General features: G+C 40.9%; 1 protein-coding gene across 1 annotated transcript in view; it reads right to left on the bottom strand.

Annotated features, from left to right (window-relative positions):
• Positions 1-260: 260 nt before the first annotated feature.
• LOC309544587 (uncharacterized protein) overlaps positions 261-17,930 on the bottom strand; it is a 50,576-nt gene continuing 32,906 nt past the window's right edge. The window contains exons 3-5 of the mRNA XM_082243495.1: positions 1,979-2,032; positions 1,355-1,435; positions 261-349 (exon numbers count right to left, since the gene is read on the bottom strand). Of these exons, the coding sequence (XP_082099621.1) occupies positions 270-349; positions 1,355-1,435; positions 1,979-2,032 (215 nt within the window). The 3' untranslated portion in view covers positions 261-269. The remainder of the gene's footprint in view (positions 350-1,354; positions 1,436-1,978; positions 2,033-17,930) is intronic.

Here is a 17,930-nt window from a genome sequence, read left to right as displayed (position 1 = left end):
GGTCAATCAGATGCTCTTCAGACTATTGTAGACCAATAACTATCCAAGATTTGAATCCTTAGGCAGTTCTGAAATATTTAAGAATTTTAGGATACTGTTGACATTCACTTAGCTGCAGTAGTGAATTTACCTGGATTTATTTATCTGAATATATAAAAATCAGTCAATATCTTCACTTCTGCTGTTAATGGACATTAGCTTTAAAATAAACATATCTTGAAATAAAATCAAACATCAGTAGAAATCTTTACTAATCTGTCAAATGTTTTCTAATTGTTCATGCAGTTGATGGCACAGTCAGCAAATTGGGTGCCACATTGAATATCTTGGATATCTTCTTTAACTCCATCTACAACAAAAACACTTCCAAGTTATTACAGTTTTGAAATTAGATTATTTCCTACAGCAGTCTAATATTTTTTCACTTAATACTTTCTTACTGCCTTAAAGTGAACTGCCTAGTAAACTCTAATTTAAAATAAAAATAAAATAAAATTCTATTCTTAACTCAGAAAAGTACCTTCTATCAAAAGTACCATCTAAAACAGGGATCCTCAAACTACAGGCCCTCCAGCTGTTGAAGATTTTTGGCATAAGAGAACACATGCCTTATTTTGTGGTGATATAGGTGACATTCTCTTTTGGATTCAAATCAATATCTTATAGGACTTGTATTGTATTTCACTTAATTTGACTCTGTTTATTTCATAATAAGAGAAGTGCAAATATGTATATTTTAACAATGGTTTTTCGATGCATATGAGCCATATTACATTGTATCTCCCTTGACTTTTTTTGGTGATAATATAAAAACATTATTTTCACCTTGGGCTTAGCAAAGTTTCTTTAAAAAAAAAAAAAAAAGATAACATATTGTAAATGCCAGGACTGCTTTTTAGTCTTAATCCAGCTGTAAAGGGTATGATTTTCTTTCCTGCAAAATCATTATTTCCCCATCAACCCAGTCAGTGTTGATGAGGGAATCCCTCTTGTGGAGCTATTGTGTTCTCCCAGCGGGTTGAGGGCCTTCCCTGCCAAGAGAACACACAGTTATTTTTGCTAGCTGCTATAGTCGCTGGCAATAATCACATGTAAAATCCAACAGGCTGGTTGTACCTAAGTTGATTGATCAATCAACTTGAGTACAATCAGCCTGGCCATACATGATTCGAATCTAGGCCAGTCCCTGCTGAACCAGCTGAAATTTGAACCTGTCTATGGCCAGCTTTATTCTGGCACTTCCAATAAGTTGTTGACAGTAGGCAAAAGCTACCATAATAGCCCTTTCTACTATTAAACAAGGATGGAAGCTAAAAGAAGAACATAGATTAAAATCTTAAAAAAGGTTTTGTACCTATAAAGTGATAGTTGTTTCTTGGGAAACTGTTCATTGTGCATTCTTCCAGTCCAGGTAAACACAAATAAATGATACAATCTGTAATAACAAAGTAACAGTTAGTATCGGCCAATTATTCTTAAAATAAAATAAAATACTTAAAATAAAATGGTAGTGATTACGGTTTATATAAATAGAATTTGGATTCCCTTTCTCTCCAACCCTCCACATCACCATTGTGCACTAAATGAAGATTTCGGACTGCCTCTCCTTTGCATGTGTTTATACTGTACAGCCTGCATCTTTGCGAATGGTGAGAAGTGGTAGGTTGTCTTTCGGTCCTTCAAACGAGTCTGTGGTAAAAAAGTCACCATGTGCTCAAGTGTTCAGGTTTCCCATTCCTGGAAAGTATGGCACCATTGGCCATCCTTCCCTCTGCTGAGCTAAGCCAAAGAGCAAGAGTTCTTTGCCTAAGAAAAGGTGATCATATTGTTTCCAATGTATATGATATAAGAATACGAGACTGCCATCTGAATTGTGAAATTAAAAGAGACTAATCTACATAAACCAGCTTGTAATTTGAATGAATGTCCATACAAATATGAACACATAGGTATAGGTGCTCATAAAGTAACTACTTACTGTATTTACTATTTTCCTCATAAACTGGAAAAAATGATCTTTTGGTGAAGAAAGCTGCAAAGAGAAAATGAACATCTTTGAAACACTGTGAATGTTCTCTGTCCTATAAAGAAATTACCAGAGATAAAGAAATAAGATAACAAAAGCATAAATCAATTGCATCAAAAAGAATAATCGATTGCATTTGATTTTCAAAGTGACTTCAATAAATTGAATTCTGGATAGTTTCTATGAGTTACTAAAAAAACTCACAGGTCTTTCTATGTGTTGGTATAGCACATGCTTCATATCTAATATACTGTATCTATAAAAGTTCTCATACAGGCTGTAATATTTGATGCAAAAATTTGCATTGTTTACATGGACTGAAGCGTATGCCCAAGAAAGAGGTGGGTTTGCCTGCACCGGGATGCACAGGTGTTCTGTGCATCCCCATGTAGCCAGTCCCGTTCATGTCAGTTGGAATGCAGTGGCTGCTTAGACACACTGTGTTAATCAAATTTTGCTGAAAATCCACAGCCCATTTTCAATGCTAATGTTCAAGGTAATGTCAAAAAGGGCATGGGTAGCCAGGCACTGCAATGGGGTACATTTACCACAGCAAAAATAGAATTTCTTAAATATATCAGAAAGTGGGGAGAGGGTACTTTTTTATGCTTATGAGAGTGATATGGGGAAAAACAACAATATTTTAAGCAGTTACATGCTTGAGATATGCCTTTATGATGTATGTTGTGTTACTAAACCATTGTTGTAAGAGCAGGTTTTATCTTTCAAAACAATTAGAGAGTATTATCTAGGGGACAAAAGCCAAACATATTATTCAGTGGCTGGACAGTATGTAAGCAGTTAGGTAAGGTTGCAATATAACCGCAAGAGATGAGACAGGTTTTATCTTGAAATTAAAATGAGTGTATTTAAGAGACAATAGCCACAAATATTGTACAGTGGTTAGAAAGTGCAGTTATAGATGACAATTGGCATCAACTGCCATCTGGATATTTAAAAGAAAAATTTAAAATGTTTTTTTTTATGCCTATGAGAGTGATATGGGTGATATATATATATATATATATATATATATATATATATGTATATATGTATATATATATATTTTTTAATGCTTATGAGAGTGAAATTGGGAAAAACAACAATCCTTTAAGCAGTTGCATGCTTGAGATATGCTTTCATGCTGTATGTCGTGTTACTGAATCGTTTTTTTAAAGTAGGTTTTACCTTTCCAAAAAATTAGAGAGTATTATCTAAGGGCAAAAGCCAAAAATATTATTCAGTGGCTGGACAGTATGTAAGCAATTTGGTAAGGTTGCAATATAACAGGAAGAGATGAGACAGGTTTTATCTAGAAATTAAAATGAGTGTATTTGAGAGACAACAGCCACACATATTGTACAATGGTTAGACAGTGTAGGAATCAGGGCCGCTGTTAGAAATCACGGGGCCCCGTACAGCCTACCTTAGCGGGCCCCCCCCCCCCCGACCCCACCCGACCCCACCCACCTCAACAAAATGCAGCCTTGGTCCTCAAGTGATATTTATTTTTCTCCTGCCTGTTAGAAATTTGATTAGACTAGGGTTCAAAGACACCTGAGATCATCTCTTTTTAATGAGAATGCTGCCGCTGACTTTAAGGCATACTGTAGATTTTCTTTAAAGCATAAGTTGACCTTGACCATATTATTTTGGGTGTAACATGTTCCAAATCCTGAAGCCGCCACTCCCCCCGCCATTGTAGTTCTCAAAGAACTACAATGGTGCTGTGGAGCACAGTGGTAGTTCTTAGATTTTTTCCTGTCAGTGTATCTGCAAGCCCATACGGCATGTACAGGTACACAGATATACTGACGATCTGAAGAAGAGCTACATGGCACCAGGGATCTGCTGATTGCTGGTGCAATGCTTTACAGGCTCCAAAAGAAAAATAAATAAATGCACATTTTTTAACTGCAAAAAAATTATTATTTTTTTTTAAAGGTGAACTTATCCTTGAAGCTTTAAGATACATCTATGATGCCTTTAAATCAGCTGAAATATGCAATTATAATTATTTAAAATCTTTATGAGCTATTTCATACTAGCATTGCTCTTTGAAGAGTGATCTGCATTCAGATCTCTCTTCAGAGAGCATTTGGCTGGTGGGAGGAGGCATTGTATCACCTCTTCAGCACCTGTTTTAACCACTTCAAAATCCTGATAACAGTTGAATAGGATCGTGGCCAGTAGGCAACATGGTGGGTGGTCCAGTAGGGGTAATTTTTGCTGTGCAAAAAGCTTTGCAGTTGTGACATACGTACTTTCCATCCCGCTACCTTTCCAGCATAAAGGCTCTTTGAAACATCTGCTCAGCAAGGGATCCGTTAGTGGATTCCCTGCTGAACTGGAGCTTCTCGGCATAGATGTCAGTGTTGAAACATCTGTGCCAGTTCAGTCTATGCCCGCGTATAACACACAGTGGATAGGGGTGGACTTGTGATGGCTCTATGGATGGACAGATATAAATGGAAATGTGTCCATTTACATCAGGCTATGTTTAATCTGTCATGCTTAGGTCTGGAAAAATAGACAAGGATGCAGTCCTTTTCCATTTTTTTTCGGGAACTGGACATATCCAGAGGTAGGTGGATGTAAACAGACAGCAGTCCTTGTCTATTTTTCAAGACCTAAACATGACAGATCAAACATAGCCTGATGTAAATGGACACATTTCCATTTATATCTGTCCATTCATAGAGCCATCACCAGTCCACCCCTATCCACTGTGTGGTGTATGTGGATTTCAGTAGACCTACATAGAGGTATGCACAAAAAAATTGACTGGTGGATCTAAGTGGAATGCTTGGGCAAATATTTATTATGGGGAGTTGTTGGGGGGGTCTTAAAAACACAGCTCAGCCATTTACTGCCCTCCAAACAGAAATGTAACCAAGCATCTCATGCTTATGATTACCATCATTATAATGATCAGAGCACAGCAGCTGCTCTGTTTCTCTGTCATAGTGTCACTGTTGGTTGCTGATTCTGTTATGGCTGCCTGTACTGTGTTACAATCTGCAACATACAGTACAGCCATAAAGTTCCCAAAATCAGCACCCAACAGTAATGTGACACTGTGACAGAGCAGCTGCTGTGATCTGATCGTCATTATGATGGTAGGCACACATTGGGGAGTCGGGGAGTGTACCTTCCTTCCTTAGTAGTCAGTGTCATTGTGTGAGGCTGTGCACCTCCCCCAGCCATCGCATTAAGCCTGCAGTGCCCTCTCAGTCTCCAGCCCACCTCACATCAGTCTCTCCGTCCGTCCACAGAACTTACTGAGCAGGAGCAGGAAGTGTAGAAATAAATCACTCCGCCAGTGAAAACATAGGCAGTGGATGGCTGTGACCAGAACTACATGGGCAGCACATAAGCTTGTCTTCCTGCGCCCCGAAAAAGGAAAAAAAGTCCCTCCTCTGCTCAGTGCTGACATCTCCTGGGCCCCTAATGTTAACCCGATGGGGCCCAGGAAATTACCCTCTGATAAACAAGTTTAAGAAGGTATGGTTTAGAAAAACCTTTATATTTATTTAGGCAGAAACAACTGTAAAGCTGCCCGGGCCCCCCTGGTGGACTGATAGAGCCCGGGCCCGGTACAACAGGGCTGGTTGTACTGCCCTATCAGCGGCCCTGGTAGGAATAGATGACAATTGGCATCAACTGGCATCTGGATATTTAAAAATGAGCTGCGCTGTAATCACCGCTAAGGCCAGTGGTCTGAGTCCCGCTTTTTTTTCATGCTCTTTATGCTGCAATCCCTTACCCTATAAAATATAGAAATCAAGAGTTGCAGATTCCCAACTGAATCATCAATGCAGGTAGAATGGCAGGCAGCAACAAATGGAGGGGGGCATGCTATGGCCAGGAGGAAGGGCAGGTAGCAGCAAAAATTAAGTGACAAATTGTGTCCTACAGCCATAGCCTGCCTGCCCTTCCCCAAATTAGGTTGTAGAAGTTAACCACTTCTGGACCGGAAGGATTTGCCCCCTTAATGACCAGGCCATTTTTGCGATTCGGCACTGCATTATTTTAACGGACAATTGCGCGATCGTGCTACGCTGTACCTAAATAAAATTGAAGTTCTTTTTTTCCCACAAATAGAGCTTTCTTTTGGAGGTATTTGATCACCTCTGCGGTTTTTTTATTTTTTGCGCTATAAACAAAAAAAGAGTGACAATTCTGAAAAAATAAAAAAAAAACAATATTTTTCACTTTCTGCTACTGTATATAACATTCCCAAAAAAAACATTTTTTCATTCAATAAAAAAAAAAACAAAAAAACATTGCCTGTATTTTCTTACCAGTTTGTCATTCTAGTGATGGAATAAAGAAAAACTTTATACAAACCTAGATTTACCTTTTTGAGACAAACCTTGTTTAACTTTTCATATATTCATCATTTTTATATTGAATTATATATTACATTTCATGAAGCATAAGTATATCTTCATTAAATATTCTGCAGCATGAAACCAGCTAGCCTAAACCTATTCAAATGAATAACTATGTGTACTAATGCTGCATAAATCTGCATATATCACTTCTGTTAAATACAATAATAAGAATTCAACATACTTCATCTCTGAGCCTACATAGTCATAAATTTAAATCTTGCCCTAAATACATGTATTTAACTTTAGGATCCCCCACCTTCAAATTAAGAACATATTTTCATTTGATTTTCAGTGACATTTTCCTTATGTGATCTACTGATAATATTACAATGCTGGAGAACTTGACATATATACAAATGGCAATTAAGTAATGCTATCGAGCAAATGTAAAAAACATATTTAATGTAATATTTTAGCCGTTAGCTGTTTGAAAAAGTTCCCACAAATAACCCTATCAGAAATTAAATGTATGCTATAGGTGGACACTGGTGGGCTCACTTGATATCCCATATTTGCTTTCTCCAACATGGATTATCAGACTTTACTCTGCTGCAGGAGATGTCGTAAACTGGTCATACATGGCTCAGTTGTCTGCTGATTTCCGCACAATCAGCTGAAATGTGAACTATCTTCACTACACGGTTAAATTCAATGCCAATTCAAAAATCAAAGGAGCTAGGTGGAAAATTATCAGCTGCGACAGATGTAGTTACTGTTTAGGTTTGGCTGTACAACAGCTGGAAGAGGAGATTCCATATATAGGTATAAATCATAGGTAAGCGCAGCCTATTGCATTAGGGTGTGCACCCAAAGCTTAAACACACATGCCTTACTCTGCAGCTTCAGCTGCACTGGACGGCGAATGAAGGGGAAGCACTCTGTGCTAAGTGGCTTCCTGTTCTATCACAAAATGAAGCATAGAAAAACGGTTTACTATGCTTCAGTTATAAATTAACACAGTGAGTGTGTGTGTTCACTGTATTATATTTATAAAAAGGAAGGGGAAGGTAAATGACATATTGACTAAATCTATCCCCCTCTCTAAATCTTAACACATCCCCTGCAGCAGCCGATGAGAGAGAAGAGAAAATGAGGGAAGCCAGCAGCACTGGGGGGGCAACATGGGGGGAAGCCTGGTGCAGTAGGGGGAGTCAGCACCGCACAGAGTGCACACTTGGCACACCCCCCTGCTCACGCCTATGGTATAAATACCTTTGGTTAACCTCCCTGGCGGTAATCCCGAGTGTGGCTCAGGGTTAAGTTTCATTACCAAAAGGGGTAACCCCGAGCCACACTCGGGATTACCCTGTATTTAAACTTACCTTGTCCCTATGATCCCCCGATGTCCTCTGGCCGATGCCGGTGTTCTATCAGAATACCGCTACCTATCAGATTCTGCAACCGGAAGTGACGGCTCAGAAAACTTACTGCACATGCGCCATGCGCTCCAACATGGGCACTATGCTTTCCAATAGCTTTCCTAATGTGACAGAACACGAAGCAGCAGCAGATATGTTCTTAAAACCAAGCAACTCTTGAATTTCAGCCTTTTTCTTTGCGGTAAACTCACCTTTTATACTGAAATAGACTATTTCACCACGACCCAGTGAATTAGTCTATTTCACTATATAATCAGTTTGTCGCTGAGCAGTGCGGGTTGTACCAAGTTGGCCGTCGCCACCTTCTACCCGCAGGTTACTTGCTATATTTACTATATTACAATAATAATAGAAATGTAATACTGTTATTCAGTCTATAAGGTCAGTTTACTGGTGAAATAAATCCAAAATTCAAGACTTGCGTGGGTATAAGAAAATGTCCGCAGCTGCTTAGTTTACTGTCACATTAGGAACGCATAGCGGCCATGTTGGAATGCATGGCACATGCGCAGTAAGTTTTTCTTTCCTAACGTCACTTCGGGTTGCAGAATCTGTTAGGTAGCGGTATTCTGATAGAACGCCGGCATCCGTCTTCCGGGTTCCCTTCCCTGCGAGCGCTGCGACGCAGGGGGGCGGAATCGGGCAGAAAATTTAAAAAAGTACACAAAACAAGACAGGATACATTGTAATCTGTTAGGATTACATTACTGTATCAAACCATTTCACCTCAGTTTTGTCCCTAGTGCTTTGTCCAGTACCCTGCCTGCACTTTTACTGTTTTATTCCTTTTATTTTTATTAATATTTGTTTATCAATAATTTATTCATTTAATTTATTCATTTGTTTATTAAAACAATTTATTCGCTTTTACTGTTTTATTCCTAAGAATTACAGGCCTACAATATAAAACAACAGATTTCCAGGCAAAACAATGTACCGCTTTGACATTTAAAAATACTAACATAATCAGACCGCCAGGGAGGTTAAAAAAAAGGACCATATCAATATAACCAGGGTTGATTTACTAAAGTCAAATACACTGTTTATTTTGCAAGGGAAGTGGTGCAATGCTGAGAAATTTTTCCCAAAGCTTAGTAACTGAGATAAAGCTCTGCAAACTTCCATCATCCAATCATGGACAAGCAAAAATGCTATTTTATAATGTCTTTGCATGTTATTGGGTATTCTTGGCAAAGTGAAAAAGTTCAACTTCCCTTGGAATTTGTACAGTCTTTTTGCCTTAAAATGAACACCAATGTCTCACTTGCATCCAATCTCTAGTTGAAGCTCAAGCCAGAGAGAGTTTCAATGCCTTATTCTGGTCAGTTAACAAATGTAAGAAATTATATGTAGGTTCTTTCTCCATGTTCATCTTTTTGATTACAGTCCAGACACATTCATGACAGCTACTGTATGTTTAGTGATAAGGGTACAATTTGTGTAAGGAGTTTTATAGTTTAATTGGAAACATTGACTGCCAGTCAAATATCCTAAGTAAATGGGAATTGGATGTACTTGGTTCAGTATGTGTTTTTCTAGCTTCTTAAATTTTGTTAATGGTCAGCTTTTTCCATTTAAATCTTTCTGACAGTGGAAATGTATCTATAGAATGGCCCTGGGCCACTTAGGTAAATTCAAAGTTTTTACTTTGAAACTAAAATTTGACTTTGATCTTCCAAATTATAATTTTCCAATTTAAGCATTGTGAGTTTAAAAGTCAAAATGTTACTTTATATTATTTTAAGTACATAAGTTAGACAGTTCCTAACTTTTACTTTTTTGTTAACAGGGACTTTTTTGGTAATTAAAAAAAGTAGTAAAAAAGTGGGAAGAGATTTTTTTTTTTCTCATTTCTGAACAAGTACAGCATCCTGAAACCTTTGAACTAGTCTCCATGGTCTTGAGGTAGGAAAGTTAGATATATATATCAGTGCTGGGAAGTACATTAAACCCCCTGTTACCCATCCCTAGATATGGAGTTCTAGAGCACAAAGTGCCTTTTAGCACCACACTTGTTAAAGAATGGGGTGGTGGCCCTCTTGTCTCTTTTTATCAAGGGAAAATAGGCTGTTCACTTTGCAAGTAAAGTTGCAGTTTGCAAGGGAATTTTTCCCTAGAGATTAGTGAAAATGATGAAATTTCGCATTGCAAACAATACCAAGTAATGTGCAAGAAAAATGTAATAAATAAAAAAAACACTCAATTTTTGCATGCATGTGATTGGATGTATTATGAATAGTACAACATTTAAATAAAGATGAACAATGAATAAAATGAAAGTGTAAATCCAGGATATTATTTGTTAGTGATGCCTTGCATCTGTAAAGACCCGTGCACATGGAGCAAATAATGGCTGACTTTCAGCCCATGTGAACAGCTGCTTGTCTAACAGAAGCCGATCTCATCACTGGCTTCTGTCAAACAAGCATGCTGGAAAACCAGCAGCCTTTCAGCATCCGATCAGTGCTTGTAACTAATGGCTGTGAGCGCTGACCGGAGTGTTCTGGTGGGTGGGCAGTCCTCCTGTCAGAACACAATAGCACAACGGGGAGATTGCTTTACTAACATTGCATAGTTAGTACAGCGACCTCCTCAGTTTTTTTTCGTTCAGCCTGCTGAGTTGAATATAAAACATTTTAATGTGTGTGCTAGTCAGAAAACTAAAAAACTGTTTTTGCTGCAATACCCACCTTCATTTCAGAGCTGCCCCAGAAGTACTTCACCATTAGATGCCATTAGATATTCTTATGGGTTCATTGACAGCCAGTGTCATCCAACTAACTTCATGTGAGTCCAGGTTGTCATGGACCAGTCGTCTGGGTTCACGGCTTGACTGAGTGAGTAACCTTATAGTATTTGTAGCCGCTGACTTTACATTTTTTCTTGCTTCTTACGCTCCTGCTTCATTACCGGCCTTTGGCTTGTTCCTCAACTACAGTTCCAATTCATCCCTACCTGCATCATTTGTTACTGACCTTTGGCTTGTTCCTTGACTACATTTCCACTTGTTACAGATATTTGGCTGGTAGTTTACAAACTACCAACTTCGCCTTAGATCCCTACCTGCTACCCCACCCCAACTTGCTCACCTCCTGGTGAGGTAATCGTGCAACCTGGCTCTAACGTGCAGGGAAACCCACCTCCACAATCAGGAGTTCTGGTGAAGACTGGCTAGTGCTTAGACCCCACAGCTAAGGTGAGTCTTTATTGCCCACCAGGGAAATCTGCTTGTGTATTTATTCTGCTGGTTTCTGTGCGAGCCTAGCATGTACCTGGTGAAGACTGCAATGTTATAGAGACACCTCCTGCCCAACAATCTTGAAGGTGGAGACAGAGAGTGTGAGGGTACGGAGTGGCACAAGTGCCAGAGTAGCTGGCTGACTAAGTCTGCTCTTTAAGTGCATGAAGCTGGGGGTCGTAGTCCTCAGGACAGGATACTGAAGCAGCTTGGCACCAGAGCAGGAGATGGTAGCAGAGCCAGTATGCAAGCAGCGATCAATGGCAGCCGGGCAACAAGGGACCGAGTTAGCAGGCAGAGCAAGTCCAGGAAGCAGCTCAAGGTCAGTAACAGCTGGACATGGTACTACAGGATCAGCAGGCAAAGATAAGTCCATTAAACAGGCTGAGGTCAGAGTGATTAGATGAACAAGGTTAAGGTAGAAGAAAAGGTGAAGTCCAGGGAAACGCTGGGTCAAACAAAGGTAAGCAGGTTCAATGCATGAGAGCTGAAGACCATTCAGCAACTGCTCATGGTGACAGACCAGTTTAAATAGTGCACACGCTGATTGGTATGTGCATGTGCTCATGTGCAAGTGCGCGCACGAACGCAAGCATGCAAAACTGAGATAGAATGTCTAAAATTTCCTTTTTGCCTAGAAGTATGAGCATGTGAGCAATGCGCACATGCATGAATATGAGTATAAGCCTGCACTGGTTTCCTGGTGTAGGAATCCGGTTTACCTTACAGAGCCTTTCCACTGCTATAACCACTGACCTCCAAGCCTGACCCCTGATCATGACAATATGAGTGCTGCTCAGTGCAGGAGGAAGGAATACTAGGGAGTCATGAGGCTGGTAAGTGAACAGAGGTTAAGAAACAAATGGGGGGGGGTTAACCAATCCTGATTAATAACCAAAAACCCTAATGGTCAATCAAGAATGACAAAAAAATGGCTGTGTTTCTGCAGGAGGAATTGCAGCAGGAAGATCTTTAATACTCTGTCTCAGACCATTTGATGCCTCAGTCAGCCTGGAAAAATGGGGTTGTAGTGATCCACATACTGTACTGTACATCCTAATACAGAAGCAGATTACTTTTTGCCCTACTCATTGGAGCACCTATGTGATCTTTTTGTAGGGGGCTAGGATATGTTTTAAGGAAGTAAGTTATATTTGATTGACCATTTAATTTCTCTTAGAGGCTTGTTTATAATCCACTTGGATTTGCCTAGCACTCCCTGCCTTTTTTTGGGGCCTCCTTTTATTTTTTTTTTTGCAAATATAACATTTTATTGAAAACAACCGGGTACAGGTATACAAAGTGCATACAAGAGGAGTACAACATAGGCAAACTAAATACAACAACAGTAGTCAAGGAAGGACAGTGCTGCAAATCCGTAATGGGCCACCTGGGATGGCAGATCAAACGTGAGTCCCCCATGAGAGACAACAGACTAGAACAGCCCTCCTCGTAGGTGCCATATAAGAAACCCTCCCCGGCATGTAACCTTTTCCATGTTTCATACAGTCAGTCTCTCACAGTGATTGGGGCCTCCTTTTTATGTGTGTTCTCACACTCTCCCCTGGGCCACTGCAGACATAGTTCCCTTTAGATTTGCGCAACCATGCTCTAATTCTTATTTGGCTTTTTCCTCCATCCTCCTGGGCAAGTGGTTTTATCCATGAAACATGTCAAGGACTCTGGGCTCCCCACTACAGCTTGAACTTCAACAGCTGGAATGCTCACTCTGTGATATATACATAAGCTCTCAGAGCTTTATTTAGGGGTACCCACAGTCTAAACAAAAATGTGGTGGATTCTATATATGCTTTTAATATAGTGTTGTGTGTGTCAACACTCTCTTTATATCATTTCAATAAACTATTGTTTTATGTATAATTTATGTGTACTGTGTAAAGAGTCTGCGTAGTAAACCCTTGTGGATCGCCAGCTCAGGATTCCCCAGGGCGCGGTGTCTAAGTCCCAGCCTGCTTCTTCGCCAGAGTCCCTGATGGTGGGGATGTACTTGCAGCAAGCTGGAACCATGTCGCGGCCCCCAGGTGGGCCCAGCTGAAGATGTGAAGACCAAGCGTAAAAAGTAAAGGTGAAGGGAGACAATAGGTGCTTGATGCTTTAATTTTAAATCATTTTTAACCATTGACACCACTAAGCTTCTAACTCACTCCCTGTTTATCTCTTGCCTCGACAACTGTAACTCCCTCCCCATTGGCTTACCTTTACATAAGCTATCCCCCCTTCAGTCCATCATGAATGTTGCTGCCAGACTCATCCACCTTGCCAACTGTTCAGTGTTTGCTACTCCTCTCTGCCAATCCCTTCAATGGCTTCCACTCACCCAATAAATAAAATTCCAAGTACTAACAATGACTTACAAAGCCATCCACCACTCTGCCCCCAGTTACATCACTAACCTGGTTTTAAACTATCAACCAAGCCACTCTCTTTGGTCCTCCCAAGACCTCCTGCCTCTAGCTCCCTTGTCAACTCCTCTCATGTCCTCCTCTAGGACTTCTCTCTAGCGTCTCCCATCCTTTGGAACTCCTTAACCCAATCTGTCTATCTCCTAATCTATTCATCTTTAGACAATCCCTGAAATTGGAACGCAATCACCCTGCTATCAATGCTGTTTCTGGGACTGTTTGTATAGGACCAGTGAACGCGGAAGCGGTACCGGCCTGTGTCCAATTTCGGATCCTGAGTTACTATGCCCGTTTTTATGTCTTTGATATAAGTGTGTCCACTTTATTTTATAATATACTGCTTAAACGTACTTCACTATCCTGGCCATTCCTTTGTTCACATATCGCTGAGGAGCGTAAGGAGGAGGAGGAGTGTGAAGTTCTATGGTTTACAGGCGGTTGTGAAGTGGATAACTTTGGAGGGTCTGGTCTTTCATGTTTGGAATCTGGTCGCATTGAATCATTCTGCTTGCATTGACCCCCTGTAATAAGGGGTCAGTGCTTTCTGGTAAGCACACTCACACATTGGGTGCCTATATGGTGAAGGGTTTGAAGATTTTATCTTGTGAAGAGTCTTATCCCTTGGAGAGTGTACTCGTTTTATCCATTTTATCCATTTATTGGGACAATTACTATGAATTAATTATTTATTCAGTGACTTTTTGATGCACTCTAATATGCACCTTTTTCAGGATTATTTATTATAATTTTATCTATGTATCAACCTTTTTGTAAATAGTTGAGGATTTTCTACATTTATGCACTTTATATGGTAATTTTATTATCATTATCATTATTTATTGCACATTTGCACTTTTAAGGTGAGCGCAGCTTAGTACACCTTGGGTGTATCATCTATCAATCCCTGAAACCCTCCCCTTAAAGAAGCCTATCCTTCTTCCAGGCCTGGACTGGGACAAGAAATAGGCCTGGGCATTTTAGACTGAGCAGCCAATTTTATTCAGGGGGGGGGTCCTCTAATGTACAGGGGACACTGTGATATAAAGGGGCACTGTAATGAGTACAGTGCCCCTAGGAATCATGTCCCCCCTTTTAATCTCTGCTTACTGTGCAGATCTCAAGCTCCTCCGGCCCCTGCTCCCTTACATCAGAGTCCGAACATGTCCCCCTTACATCAGAGTCAGCACAGAGGTCCCCTTACATCAGAGTCCGCACAGAGCCCCACTACATCAGAGTCTGCACAGAGCCCCCCAACATCAGAGTCTGCACAGAGCCCCCTTACATCAGAGTCTGCACAGAGCCCCCCTTACATCAGAGTCCGCACAAAGCCCCCCCTTACATCAGAGTCCACAAAAAACACCCCCATATCAGAGTATGCACAGAGCCCCCTACATTAGAGTCTGCATAGAGCCCCACTTACATCAGAAACCACACAGAGCCCCCCATTAAATCAGAGTCTGCACAGAGCCCCCCTTTACATCAGAGTCCACACAGAGCCCCCCTTACATCAGAGCCCCCACAGAGACCCCAACAGAGCCCCCTTACATAAGAGACCCCCCACAGAGCCCCCCTTACTTCAGAGACCCCCCCTTACATCAGAGACCTGCCCCACAGACCCCCCTTACATCAGAGAGCCCCCCTTACATCATAGACCCCACACAGAGCCCCCTCTTACATCAAAGACCCCCCACAGAGCCCCCCCTTACATCAGAGACCCCCCTACATCAGAGACCCTCCTACATTAGAGACCCCCTTTACATCAGAGACCCCCCTTACATCAGAGACATCCCCACAGAGCCCCACTTACATCAGAGACATCCCCACAGAACCCCCTTACACCAGAGACCTCCTCTTACATCAGAGACCCCCACAGAGTCCCCACCTTACATCAGAGACCCCCTCCCACAGAGCCCACCTTACATCAGAGACCCCCCCCACAGAGCCCCCCTTACATCAGAGCCCCCCTTACATTTGTTTTATATACTCAGGCAGAAGAGAGGGAGAGCCTACTCACCCCAGGATGGAGGCTCAGGCACAGGCTGTCTGCATCTTTTCTCCTCTGGGTTTAAACTTGCCCACCCACACATACCCAGGAAGTGTGGGTGGGGCAAACCCAGGAGGAGAGGGGCGGGAGGAGGAGGAGCAGACGATCTCTCTCTCTCTCTCCTCTCGCATCCATGCAGAGAGGAGGAAGGGGTATGTCAGTGACGGTGTGCTCTGAGGCTGGGCTGTGAGAGATACACAGCTCAGCCCTGCAGCCGGAGGAGACACAGGCACGCCTGCACAGCGATAGGTAAGCGGTGGCCGCGGCCTGTGTTAACCCTGTCCAGGCCGCAGTAGCCCCTTACCTCCCGCTGTGCGGCCTAATCATCAAACAGCCACGGAATGGGTGGCCCCGGCTCACTGGACAAATGCCCGGTTTGCACGCTGGCCAGTCCGGGCCTGCCTGCTTCTAACTAAATACACTGTTTTACTTTCTCCATCAGCTCATCCCCCACAGCTATTACCTTTTGTATCACTTGACCCTTCCTCTTAAATTGTATGCTCTAACAAGCAGGGCCCCCTTTTGTACCAAATTGTATTGTAACTGTAATGTCTGCTTTCATTTTGTAAATGTAAATTGTTGGTGTTATATAAATCCTGTATAATAATAATTGTTGATAATGTGGGTTGAGGAATATAGTGATCAGGTCAGGTTCTAATCTGCTTGAATGTTGGAAACAAACAAACTGGATGATTATAGAAAACATTTCATCACTCTTGCTTGGTTGCACATTACTCCCCCCCCCCCCTCTTTACCTAAAGTTAGCTTATGATTTTGATTGTTGGATAACATTACATTACTACTGTAAAGCAGATTTAAACCCTAAATGATATTTAATTAATTAAATGATATTTAGTTAGCTGAAGCACTTTGCTTTTTTCATTTAAACAAAATGCTTACCCTGTCTCCCAAAGCACTGTTGGGAGATAGGATAAGTGTGTTGTCACCCTACAATGGGAGGGGTCTGAACAAGGACCTTCATAGCAGGATCACCAGATATTTTTTTTTATACAACTCGCAGATTTAAAATTTTTGAAAACGACTGTAAAAATTACATTAACATAATAATAATTATACAACAGTTGCAAAAAAAAATTAAACAAAATCCAGAAAAAGCCTTTTTTTCTGTGCATCTAGCAAGCTATTTTAGAATAGAAAAACGCAGATGCGGGGCATTAGTATAAAATGGGTGTGGTACTAAAAGAGCTGTATTGGCAGTCTGCTGTACAATTTGTTTTAAAATGCTGTATATACAGGAAGATTTATCACAATATGGACAGAAATGTAGCACAAAAGGTGTTGTTCATTAGATGTATTGAGCTAGCTACAACTAGTCTGTACAGCTTATTTAAAGGGTGGCAACCTGACATTTCTTGCAAAGAATGCAATGATAAACACCAATTACACTGCAAACGCATTTGGCATAAAATATTTATAAAACATCATTTGAAACTGACCTTTCTGTAAAACCTGTTGTGGCTGCTAATGGGTTGAAGGTTTTTTGTAGGTGGCATAAATCCTGTATAATAAAACTAGTTATTAAAACTCTGTTGCCCAGCTTAGGAAAATATACTGTATACAGGGCCCAGGAGTAAATTGTACAACATAGTGTATACAGTGCAGGGGTCAGGAGTATAATGTACAACATAGTGTATACAGTGCAGGGGTCAGGAGTATAATGTACAACATAGTGTATACAGTGCAGGGGCCAGGAGTATAATGTACAACATAGTGTATACAGTGCAGGGGCCAGGAGTAAATTGTACAACATAGTGTATACAGTGCAGGGGCCAGGAGTAAATTGTACAACATAGTGTATACAGTGCAGGGGTCAGGAGTATAATGTACAACATAGTGTATACAGTGCAGGGGTCAGGAATATAATGTACAACATAGTGTATACAGTGCAGGGGCAAGGAGTATAATGTACAACATAGTGTATACAGTTCAGGGGCCAGGAGTAAATTGTACAACATAGTGTATACAGTGCAGGGGTTAGGAGTATAATGTACAACATAGTGTATACAGTGGAGGGACCAGGAGTATAATGCACAACATAGTGTATACAGTGCAGGGGTCAGGAGTATAATGTACAACATAGTGTATACAGTTCAGGGGTCAGGAGTATAATGCACAACATAGTGTATACAGTGCAGGGGCCAGGAGTATAATGTACAACATAGTGTATACAGCGCAGGGGTCAGGAGTATAATGTACAGCATAGTGTATACAGTGCAGGGGTGAGGAGTATAATGTACAATATAATGTATACAGTCAAAAATAAAGGAGCAAGCAAAAGACCAAAGTCCAAAACTACCCACTCAGCGCTTATGGTAGAAACTGTATTGCAAATTATAACAATACTAGTACTAAAATAACAGCTGCTATATAGAATATAAAACATAAAATGAGGTGCATAAATA

The sequence above is a fragment of the Pelophylax lessonae genome (genome assembly GCF_965119305.1).
Source record: "Pelophylax lessonae genome assembly, chromosome: 1".
Taxonomy (NCBI): Eukaryota; Metazoa; Chordata; class Amphibia; order Anura; family Ranidae; genus Pelophylax; species Pelophylax lessonae.
This window is presented reverse-complemented; position numbering and strand designations above follow the sequence as displayed.